The sequence below is a fragment of the Marmota marmota genome, unplaced genomic scaffold (genome assembly GCF_001458135.2).
Source record: "Marmota marmota marmota unplaced genomic scaffold, marMar, whole genome shotgun sequence".
Taxonomy (NCBI): domain Eukaryota; kingdom Metazoa; phylum Chordata; class Mammalia; order Rodentia; family Sciuridae; genus Marmota; species Marmota marmota.
Genome location: NW_026000020.1, coordinates 5,125,026 through 5,137,790, shown reverse-complemented (window position 1 = coordinate 5,137,790; position 12,765 = coordinate 5,125,026). Strand labels below are relative to the sequence as shown.

At 34.1% G+C, this 12,765-nt stretch overlaps 1 protein-coding gene across 13 annotated transcripts in view; it reads right to left on the bottom strand.

Moving 5' to 3' along the window:
- Positions 1-12,765, bottom strand: part of Tsga10 (testis specific 10) — a 101,228-nt gene that overhangs the window by 19,304 nt on the left and 69,159 nt on the right. For all 13 annotated transcript variants that reach the window (XM_048810280.1, XM_015499691.2, XM_048810282.1 and 10 more), the window contains one exon: positions 12,159-12,344. In XM_048810280.1, coding sequence (XP_048666237.1) covers positions 12,159-12,344 — 186 coding nt within the window. The remainder of the gene's footprint in view (positions 1-12,158; positions 12,345-12,765) is intronic.

Here is a 12,765-nt window from a genome sequence, read left to right as displayed (position 1 = left end):
CCTGTCTCTAAATAAAACACAAAATGGGGCTGGGAATGTGGCTCAATGATCAAGTACCCCTGAGTTCAATCCCTGGTACCCCCTTCTAAATAAAAGAAAAGAAAATATTTCTGGAGAAAAGTATGTAACAAAGGAAACCGACCTAGACTAAAAAAGTCCAGGAAGTCAGGAAAGACTTCCTTAAGTAACTGACTCTTTTATTTTTTTATTTTTTAGTTGTAGTTGGACACAACACGCTTATTTTATTTATTTATTTTTATGTGGTGCTGAGGATCGAACCCAGGGCCTTGCATGTGCTAGGCAAGCGCTCTACCTCAATCCCAGCCCCAAAAGATAGCCCTTTAAAAAATTTCTTACATACATGACAATAGTGGAATGCATTACATTCATAATTATCCATTCACAGCACAATTTTTCATAACTCTGTATATACAGTATGTTCATGCCAAATTATGCCATTATACATGAGCTCTCTTATTTTTTTTTTTGCATTACAATTCTTAATACTGAATGGATAAAAAATGTGGCATTTATACACAATAGAATATTACTCAGCACTAAAAAAGAATGGGATCATGGCATTTGCAGGGAAATGGATAGCATTAGAGAAGATTATGCTAAGTGAAGTTAGCCAATCCCCAAAAAACAGATGCCCAATGTTTTCTCTGATATAAGAGGAGTGACTCAAAGTAGGGTAGGGAGGGAGAGCATGGGTGGAAAATTACCTCTAGATAGGGAATAGGGGTGGGAGGGAAAGGGAGGGAGAAGGGGAATACCAGAAGATAGCCTTTTAAACAAACAGCGCTGGAAAAACTGGATATCCATATGTAGAAGAATGAAACTAGATCCCTATCTTTCACCTGCATAAAAGTCAACTCAAGGCAGGTCAAAAATCTAGGAATTAGACCAGAAACTTTGCAACAACTAGAAAAAACATAGGTACAACACTCCAACATACTCATGTAAACACCAACTTCCTTAACAAGACCTCTAAAGCAAAAGAAATAAACCCAAACATGAATAAATGGGACTGTATCAAATTAAAAAGATTCTAGAGCAAAGGAAATAATTAAGAATTTGAACAGAGAAATCTTTACCAGATAAATCTCCAAGAGGAGACTAATATCCAGAATATATAAAGAACTCAAAACACTTAGCACCAAAAAACAACCCCATTAATAAATGAGCATAAGAATTAGATAAGCATTTCTCAAAAGAAATACAAATGGTCAACAAATATATGAAAAAATGGTCAAGATCCCTAGCAATCAGCAAAATACAAATCAAAACTAGAATGAAATTTCACTTCATTCCAGTGAGCATGGCAATCATCATGAATGCAATTGCAATAAATGCTGGCAAGAATGTGGGGAAATAGATACACTCATATACTGTTAAGGGGTTGCAAATTAGCACAACCACTCTGAAAAGCAGTATGGAGATTCCTCAAAAAACTAAGGATGAGGGGCTAGGGCTGAAGCTCAGTGGCAGAGCGTTTGCCTAGCATGTGTAAGGCACCGGTTCAATCCCTAGCACTGCATAAAAATAAACAAAAATAAAGGCATTATGTCCACATACAACTACAAAAAAAAATTAAAACAAAAACAAACAAAAAAACACTAAGGATGGAACCACCACATGACCCAGCTATCCCACTCCTTGACATTTATCCAAAAGATCTAAATTCAGCATACTATAAGGATACAGCCATATCAATATTTATAGCAGCACAATCCACAATAGCCAAGTTATGGAACCATCTCAGATGCCTGTCAACAGATGAATGGATATAAAAAATGAGGTATATACATACACAATACTCAGCCAAAAAAGAAGAAATGACAGCATTTACTGGTAAATGGATGGAACTGCAGAACATCATGCTAAGTGAAATAAGTCAGACTAAGAAAGTCAAAGAGCAATTTTTTTTTTTTCTCATATGCCGAACCTAGAGAAAAATAAGGGAAAATAAAGGGTGGAATTCCATAAAAAGTAAAAGGGACATCAATGGAGCACAACAACAAGTGGTTAGAGGGGAAGGAAAGGGATGGGAAAATGCAGAAACTATGGAATGAAATAGACCAAATTATGCTATGTACATATATGAATATATCAGCAAATTTTCCCTTTATGTATAACTATAATGGATCAATTAAAAAAACTATAAATAAATGGAAGATCAGTTGAGTAGAGGAAGGAGAACAGGAAGAAGGAAGACCAGAGGGAAAGGGGAAGTAGTAGTAGGGACTGAAATGGAGCAAATTATACTGCATACATGTATTATTATGTCAAAATGAACCCTACTGCTACATATAACTATAGTGCACTAATAAAACATTTAAAAAACAAACTACAATGAGTTATTATCTTATGCCTATTATCAAAAAGAGGAAAAATACATGTTGGTAAGGCTATGGAAAAAGGAAACCCTTATATACTGTTGGTGGGAATATAAATTAGTATATCCATTATGGAAAACAATGTTTTCTTCAAAACACTAAAAATGGAATTATCATGATTCAGCAGTCCCTTGGGTATATATCCAAGGGCAATGAAATCAGTATGTCAAATAGAAACCCTCATTCTCATGTTCATTGCAGTGTTTATTCACAATAGCTAAGGCATGGAATCAACCCAGGTGTCCATCAGTGGATGAATCAATAACAAACTTGTGAAGTATCTATATAGCTATATGAATACTACTTAGCTTAAAAAGGAAGGAAATCGTGCATTTGTGACCAGGATAGATCTGGAGGACATTAATGTTAAGTGAAATAAGACAGGCACAGAAAGACAATTACTGTGTAATCTCACTTTCACATGGAATCTAAAAAGGTTGATCTCATAAAATCAAGAGAGTAGAATGGTAGGGCTGTTACCCAGCGCTGCTAGTCCAAGGTACAAAGCTTCAGTTAGGAAAACAAATAAGTTCTAAAGACTTATTTTATAGCACAGTGAGTATAGTTAATAATAAGGTACTGTATACTTGAAAACTAAGAAAGCAGATCTTAAATATTCTAACCACATACATAGATATAAAGCCAAGTATATGAGATGATGAGTATGTTAATTAGCCTGATTCATTCCACAACATAAGCAGATATTAAATGATCATATTAGACTCTGTAAATATATACAGTTTTCACTTGTTAATTATATTTTAGTAAAGCTGGGGCAAATAAAGCTAGGGAGAATTCACACTGAAAGGAAGGGAGAAGAGAAAGAAGGTTAGAGTGGAGGAAGAGAAAGAAATAGAAGACAATAACAGGGATGTCAAAACCTGAAGTTATTTGATTGAAATGATCCACTAAATTGATAAATCTGTACCTAGACTGATCTAAAATTAAAAAAAAAAAAAGACTCAAGAGAATCAGGAATGAAAGAGGAGGGTTAGGAGTATAGCTCAGTGGTATAGTGCTTGCCTAGCATGTGCCCTGGATTCAATCCCCAACACTGAACACACATACACACATGCACACACACAAAAAGGGGGCGGGGGAGAAATCAAAGAGGATAATGTGACATTACTAAATAAAAAGAATTATAAAAATAAACTATGATTATATCCTAATGAATTACTGAGATGAAATGAACGAATTTCTACAAACACAAACAACTAAAACACAGGAAAAAAATGCATTAACTGAATTACCTAAAATAACAAAGAGTTTTTTTAGTAATACTTTCCCAAAATAACAGACCAGATCCAAGTGGTTTCACTGGTAAATTTCACCAAATTTTTCAAGAAAAGTAATGTCAACTATATACAAACTTTTATAAAGAAAATCAAAGAGGAAGACACTCATTCTATGAGATCTGATTACTTTGATACCCAAACCAGACAAGGTATTACAAGAAAGCAAAACAAGATACTCTTAGGAATATAGACACAAAATCCTTAACAATAACACTGGAAAACCAACCAGCATCATAAGAAAAAGTTATTAAACCATGACCAAGTAGGATTTATATCAGGAATGTAAAATTGGTTTAGCATCTGAAAATGAACTAATATAATAAACCATACCTATAAAATGAAAACACATGACAATCTCAGATACATAAAAAAGCATTTGACAAAGTCCAATACCCTTTAATGGTTAATATACTCTTCCAATTAAGGAGACAAAGGAGTTTGCTTACTCAATCTAATAAAGGACATCTTAAAAAAAAACCCTTCCTCTATCTTTTCCCTCCTCCTTCCCCCTGTTCTCTCACCTCATTTATTTATTTGTTTGTTTTATATACATTATATATAAATATGTTATATATTTATATATTATATCTATGAAATTCTTTTTGGCACATGTATATATGTATATAATATGCTATTGCTTAATTCATTCCATATTTCTACTCCTTTCCCTTCTTTCCTCCCTCCCTCTCATTTTCCTTCTTTTACTTATCTATCTTATATTTTTGTTTTTACAGCAGCACAATTCATAATAGCCAAATTATGGAATCAACCCAGATGCCCATCAACAAATGAATGGATCAAGAAATTGTGGTATATATACACAATGAAGTTTTACTCGGTCATAAAGAAGAATGAAATAATGGCATTTGCTGATAAATGGATGGCAATGTAGAAAATAATGCTAAGTGAAATAAGCCAGACTCAGAAAAGCCAGAGCCGAGAATGTTTTCTCTCATATGTAGAAGCTAGAGCAAAATAAAGGAAAGAAAGTGACAAGGAAGAAGACGGAATATCATAAAGATATAAGGTAGATATCACTACTTCTATCCAACACTACTTGAAGTTCTAGCCAGGGAAATAAAACTAGGAAAAAAAATAATCCAGATTAGAAAGAAAAAAATAAAAACTATCTCTATTCAGAGATGATATATTCTTAGATATTGAAAATCCTAAGAAATCCAATTAAAATCTATTAGAACTAGCAAACAATTTCAGTAAGGCTATAGGATTCAAGAAAGTCACAGTATACAAAAATCAATGACATTTTTATACCCTTGCAATGAAGAATCTAAAATTAAAAATTTAAAAATTCCATACCAAAAGGAAAAAAGAAAGAAAGAAACCAGGAGGCATGGTGGCACATGCCTGTAATCCCAGTGACTGAGGCAAGAGGATTGAAAGTTTGAGGATAGCCTCAGCAATTTAGCACAACCCTGTCTCAAAACATAAAAAGGGCTGGGGATGTAGCTCAGTGTAGAGTACCCCTGGGTTCAATCTCTAGTACAAAAAGAAAAATCCAATTAAAGTAGCATTCAAAATAATAAAATACCTTAAGAATAAATTTCACACCAAGAAGGCATAATTTATACTCTGAAACAACAAAAAGTTGTTGAAGTAAATAAAAGATCTAGCAAGTGGAACTATATCCTATGTTTATGTATCAGAAGACTTGATATTATTAGGATGTTCATATTTCCAAACTGTCAGTTCAACACAGTCCCTATCAAAATCTCAGGGGACTTCTTTGTAGAAATAGACAATCTGATCCTAAAATCCATATGGAAATTCAAAAGACCCAGGGCAACCAAAAAATTCTTGAAAATAAAAACAAAAATAGGAAGACTCATACTTTTTTGTTTTTTATGTCAGTGTGGTACCGGTATAAGGATAAACACACAGATCAATGGAACAGAGCTGAGAGTATAAAATAAGTAAATTGTCTATGAACTAATGATTTTTGACAAGGATGCTGACTGAGTTCATTTAATAGGGAAACAAAGTCTTTTGGACAAATGTTGCTAAGACAATAGCACAGCCATATGCAAAAGAATGAATGAATCTGTACCATGTACTTCACACCATGTGCAAAAATAAATTAAAATGGACTAAAGACCTAAATTGGGGGGAGGGCAGGTTCTGATGGAATAGCGTTCCTTTTTGAGGTCATGAAAATGTTTAAATGTTGCTTTTACTGAAGGTTGCACAACTCTATGAATATACCAAATACCACAGAACTGTATACTCTAAATAGTGAACCATATAGCATAAGAATCATTCTTATTAAAGCTATTACAAAACAGTAGTCCAAAATGCAGAATATAACTAAACCTGTATGTATTTTTTTGTTTTGTTTTTTTTGGTACTGGGTATTTTTTTGAACCCAGGGGTGCTTAAGCCATGTTGCCAGCCCTTTCTCATATTTTATCTAGGAGCAGAGTCTCTTTCACTCAGTTACTTAGGTCCTTGTTAAGTTGCTGAGGCTGGCTTTAAACTTGCAATCCTCCTGCAGTAGCCTACTGAGCCACTAGGATTAGAGGTGTGTGCCACACCATGCCTGGACTAATGCTGCATGAAGAGGAAAATATGTAACTTTGTGTTTTTAAATATTTTTTTAGTTGTTGATAGACCTTTATTTTATTTATTTATATGTGGTGCTGAGAATCGAACCCAGTGCCTCATACATGCCGGGCAAGTGTGCTACCGCTAAGCCACAGCCCCAGCTCTACTTTGTTTTTTTTTTTTTAATTTTTTAGCTGTACTTGGACACAATATCTTTATTTGTTTACTTTTATGTGGTGCTGAGGATAGACCTCAGTGCCTCGCACGTATTAGGTGAGCGCTCTACTGCTGAGCCACAACCCCAACTCCCCTTTTTTTATTAGTACACTGTAGTTATATATAACATTGGAGTTCATTTTGACACAATTATCAAGCATGAAATAGAATTTGCTCCAATTCAGTCCCTAGGATTTCCCCTTTCCCTTTCCTTTTCCCACTCCATTCCCTTTCTTCTACTCTACTCGTCTTCCTTCTATTTATTTATAGTTTTTCTTTAAATTGGTGCTTTATAAAAACACACAAGTATATTTCTGTATGTATGCAGGCAGTTTGGTCAATTTCATTTCACTGTTCCTCCCATTTCCCATCCCTCCACCTTTCTCCTCAATCCCCCTCCTCTACTCCACTGATCTCTCTTCTATTTTCACGGCATTCTCCCTACACCTTTTCCCCCTTATTTAAAGTTTTCTGCAGAAACTAGATCAAAATATCTGCAACAGAAAGGAAGAAAGGTCTAAATCTAGTGCTCTAAATATCTACTTTAAAATAGGAAAAGAATAGTAAGTTCACTCAAATTAGGCAGAAGAAAGAACTAATAAAGTAACATTTAGATTGCTAAAAAGAATCTTACAACTGTAACAAAATGACAAATATACCGTTAAAAAGATGAATATCAGAAAACCCTTTATGTATATCTATAATGAATTAGAAGATACTTCACAGAAGATGACAGATTAGTGACCAATAAGCATGTGAAAAGCTGCTCACCATCACTAGTAATGATGAAAGTGCAGGCTAAAATGACAAATGTAATAATGCCATACACCTATTAGCAAGTCCTGGAGAAGATGCAGAGTGACTGGCACTACCACCCAGAGCAAGCGGGAGTGGCACAAGCATTTCAGGAAACCATCAGTCAGTTTCTTAAAAAGTCAAGCAGACTTACAGTAAATTGGAGGGTGGTGGTGATGGGTTTTCCTAGCTTTTTATCCATGATAAATAAAAACTTATGTGTACACAAAGACTTGAAACAACATTTGCAAAAATTTTATTCATAATGATCAAAAACTAAAAGCAATTTGTTATGGACTAAATTGTGTTCTGCCCTGCTCCCATGTTTGTATGTTGATGTCCTAACCACTAATATGACTGAATTTGAAGGTAAGACTTTTAGAGATGTCATTACACTTAAATGGCCAGGGATAGGGATACAGCTCAGTGGTACAGCACCTGCCTAGCATGAGCAAGATGAATGGATAAAGAAAATGTGGTGTATGTACACAAGGGAATATTACTCAGCATTAAAGAAGAATAAAATTATGGCATTTGCTAGTAAATGGATGGAACTGGAGACTATCATGCTAAGTGAAATAAGCCAGTCCCAAAAAACCAAAGGCCAAAATGTTCTCTCTGATATGCGGATGCTAACCCATAACAAGACAGGGTAGGGAGGGGAAGTATAGAAGTTCATTGGACTAGACAAAGGGGAATGAAGGAAAGGGAGGAGAGATGGAAATAGGAAAGATAGTAGAATGAACTGGACATAACTTTCCTGTGCTCATATATGAATACTTGACCAGCATAACTCCATATCATGTACAACCACAGGAATGGGATCCAAATTGGAATGGGTTGCATTCCACGTAGGTATAATATGTCAAAATACACTTGTCATGTATATCTAAAATTAACAAATTTTTTAAAAAAGGAAAAAAATGATTAGGCATATACCCAATGGAAATTCCTACCTATGTTCACCATATGAAAGAATATTTTCAACAACATTTTGTGCAAACTGGAAACAATTCAAATATGTTCAAACAATTCAAATAATTAAAGAATAAATAAAAAGAAAAAGAAAAGGATGAACTAACTGGGCATGGTAGTGAACACCTGAAATTCCAGCTATGTGGGAGGCTGAGGCAAGAGGATCCCAAGTTCAAGGCCAGCCTGGGCAACTTAGCAAGACCACATCTCAAAACAAAAACACAAAAAAAGGAATGAACTAACATACAACAATATGAATAAAGTTAAAAAACACGCTGAATGAAAGAAGCCAAAACACAAATAAATGTATACTACCTGATTCTGTTTATGAAAAATTCTAGAAAATCGGCAGATCTAATCTATGGTGATAGAAAGCAAATCAGCAGTTGCTTGGAGATTTGGATGGATGACTGCAAAGAGGTTTGAGAAATGTTAGGGAGATGATGAAAATGTTCCATATCTTCTGTAATGGTAATTATAGAAGTATAAAATTTGTTAAAACTCATTAAATTGTATACTAAGATGAGTGTTTGTACTTTATGTAAACTATACTTCAATAGTTGATTTAAAAATTAAATTTACCAACAGTTCATTACAAAGTAAACACATGAGATGGTGAGATGTTGCATTGCTATATGAAAGCACACTTTGAAACAAAAGTGTTATTTGAGCAAGTAATTACACAATGATAAAATATTCTCAGCAGAAGAATATAGAAATAATGAACTGATATGAAACTAATAGCAGTCTCAAAAATAAAGCAAAAATGAGAAAATCATTCGGAGGAAAATAAACAAATTCACAATTACAGAGGAAGATCTTAACATCTCTCTTCCAGAAAGTTGAAGATGGGTTGGAGATATAGTTCAGCAGCAGAGCACTTGTGTAGCACAAACCAGGGCCTGGGGGTTTGATCCACAGCATGTACGTATACATGTACTCTCTCTCTCTCTCTCTCACACACACATACAAATACATACACAAACCAGAAGTTAGAAGATAAAAATGCAAATTTAATAAATATAAGACTTACTGACACTACTAAGCTTAATCTAATATAAGTATATGTGTACACACACACACATTACATATAACACATAACAATAAGTGAGCACACACGCTTGAAGCTCACACAGAATATTATCAAATACCAAGTGTATACCCTGCTACCAGCAAGTCTTAACAGGTACAAAACAACTGGCATCACATAGGCAATTTTATCCAATCACGATGTTAAAAATATTAGACAATAAAATATAAGATGCAACAAATAATAATAGATGCAAAAAAAGGAAAAAGAAAAATAACCCCTAGTCCCCTGTACATTGGAAATGGAAAAAAAAAAAAAACTTTAGGGGCTGGGGTTGTGGCTCAGCGGTAGAGTGCTTGCCTAGCACGTGTGAGGCCCTGGGTTTGATCCTCAGCACCACATAAAAATAAATAAGTAAATAAAATAAAGGTATTGTGTACAACTAAAAAAAATAAATATTTAAAAAAAAACTTTAGCAATAGGAAAGTCATAAAGGAAGCAGGCTATATTTAAAACAATGGCAATGAAAGCATGACCTCAACACTTGTGGGCTATAGCCAAAGAAAAAGGGAAAAATACAGTCTTAGAAGAAAGATACAAAATCATGGAATGTGATACAATTATTTTAAAATTCATCTGAAACAGTTTAATAAGGGCCAAGTAAGGTCAAAATAATTTAGGGGAACATTAATCATCCCAGATATCAAGATTAACATAAACCAGGCATAGTGGCACACAGCTTAATCCCAGCAACTCAGGAGGCTGAGGAAGGAGGATCACAAATTCAAGGCCAGCCTTAGCAACTTAATAAGACTCTGACAAAATAAAAAATAAAAGGACTGGGATGTAACTCAGTAGTAAAGTGCCCCTGGGTTCAATCCCGAGAACCATAAAAAAAAGACAGGATGGCTAAGTAGACAACTGGAGTTGAATGTTATTTTTCTGACAAAGTACACTTATATTTCACTGAAGAAAGGATGATGGATATTAATCCACAAAAATAAGAGTTCGCTATTTCAAACACAAAATCAATCTTAAGTAATTAAAGACATATTGGTGAAGAGCAAAATTCAACATAAAACTTTCAGAAGAACCAAAATAAAAGTATTTTTTAGTTGATCTATAATCTCTGTACTTATTTATGGGGTATAGTACTAGAACTTGATATGTGTATGCAATGTGTAATGATCAAACTGAGGTGGAAATTAGCATTTCCATCTCCTCAGATATCGTAATTTTTCTAATTATTCAGAATGTATAATGTACCATTGATTACTACAGTTACCCTACTAGGCTAAGGAATATCGGAACTACCTCCCTTTCCCTAACTGTACTTTGGCGACAATTTTCCACCCACCCATTATCCTCCCTTCCCCCACTCTTCCTATCCTCTAGAAAAGAATATTTAAATAAAAATATAGGGAAGTATCTTTCTGGCCTTGGGATAGTAAAGAATTTCTTAAGGAAGAGATAAAAGCATAAGCCACATAGGACAAGATTAATAATAATTTTGAGTGCATCGGAGTTTAACATGGATTTGTATTGCAAGAAAAAGAAAAAGACAAGCCATTGATAAGAATAAGGTAATGATCATATCTTTAAAAGTATTATTATTAAGAATATATAGAGAATTTCTATAAATTAATATGAAAAAGATAAATAACTCAAAAGAAAAATGGGCAAAATTTAAAAAGAATTCAAGAGAAAATTCATCCAAGAGTGGCCAAGAAACTTGAAAAGACCTTCAATTTTACCTGTAATCAAGGAAACACAAAAGTATGAAAAAACTTTAAATCTGCCAATATCAAGTACTGATTAGTATTTGAGCAAATGATAACCCACGATTTCTGGTGGGAAAGCAAAACCTTAGGAATTTTCAAATAACAGAGTTGAAATCACAATTATCTTGGATCTAGTTATTCACATGAGCCTAGAGAGACATACAGCTGAGAGAAATGTAAAAGGTGATTTACTGCAAAGTATCTTATTAGAGAAAAAATTAAATTTCCTTCAACATGGGAATGATTTAAATAGTAAAATATTAAAAACACTACATGTACCAAAACAGATAAACTTCAAAATTAAAATGTTAATCAAAAAAGGAAAGTTGATCAAAAAAGGCAAGATGGGGTTGCTGGGGTTGTGGCTCATGCTAGGTTCTGGGTTCGATTCTCAGCACCATGCACCATATACAAATAAATAAAAATAAAGGTCCATCAACAACTAAAAATATATTTTTTAAAAAAAGGAAAAATGGTGGGCTGGGGATGTGGCTCAAGCGGTAGCGCGCTTGCCTGGCATGCGTGCGGCCCGGGTTCGATCCTCAGCACCACATAAAACAAAGATGTTGTGTCCGCCGAAAACTAAAAATAAATAAATAAATATTAAAAAAAAAAAAAAGGAAAAATGGTTATATATAGTATGATAATATTTGAAAAAAATTTAATAACACAAACAACATTATACATCATGGTAAGCAACACATCAACACGAAAGATATACACACCAACAATCAAGGAAGGAGGAAGGAAAAGGGTGAGAACTGGTATCTGTAATGTGCATTTTTAAGCAAGGGATATGAAGCAAAGGCAAATATTAGCATTCTTACATCTGGAGGGTAGGGATGTTTTTGTCTGTTTCATGACCTTTTTTGTACATTTTTTATGTTTGAAATATTTCTCAATTAAAAAAAAGCTAAAGATAATTGTTGTAAGGTAGATAATAGAGGAGAATCAGAATAAGCGTAAGGCAAATGGTCAGCAGGCCACAATTCACAGTATTTAAACAATTTAACTTCTTGTTAACACATTTAATTTGTGGAAAGTAAAACAAAACTCCTTTAAATATTATGCAGAATGTATTATAAGTATATTTTCCCAAACTTACTTGCTCAACTTCTCTGTTGAGGGCATCTACTTTTTCTTTTAATCTGTTACTCTCTGCTTCTGCAGTGATAAGTTCCAATTTGAGGGTATTGTTATCTGCCTCAGCTTGCCGGGCTTTATTTTCCCAGTTTTCAGCATCTTCGTTGGCTTTTCGGAGTTGATCCATTATTTGCCGGTTTTCAGATTCCTGAAAAACAAATCTTAGGTATTACTTTAAAACTCAACATATGATACATATTAAACATTATTTTCCAGGTCACTAGGAATCCACTTGCTACAAAGGAGCATTTCTAACATAAACTTGAGAAAAAACCTACCTGTACTCTTAGTTTAGAAAACTGGTCATCCAGTAGTTAACAAAAGGAAGTGTGATGAGGATCTGTACTGGCTCAGTTATTCCACTAGTAAATTTAAGTAAAGCTACTTACCCTTATCTTCAGGACCTGAGTAAGGGCTCTTATATTTCCTTTTGTTCAAATGAAATTCTCAAGGTCTCCTTTTCCATACACATGTTTACTGACCACTTGCTGATCAGGTTTCTAAGCTTCTTGATTTTTGTTTCTGTGTATTCCTTCTTCATGACGACTTTACTGGGTTGTTCACAGCTT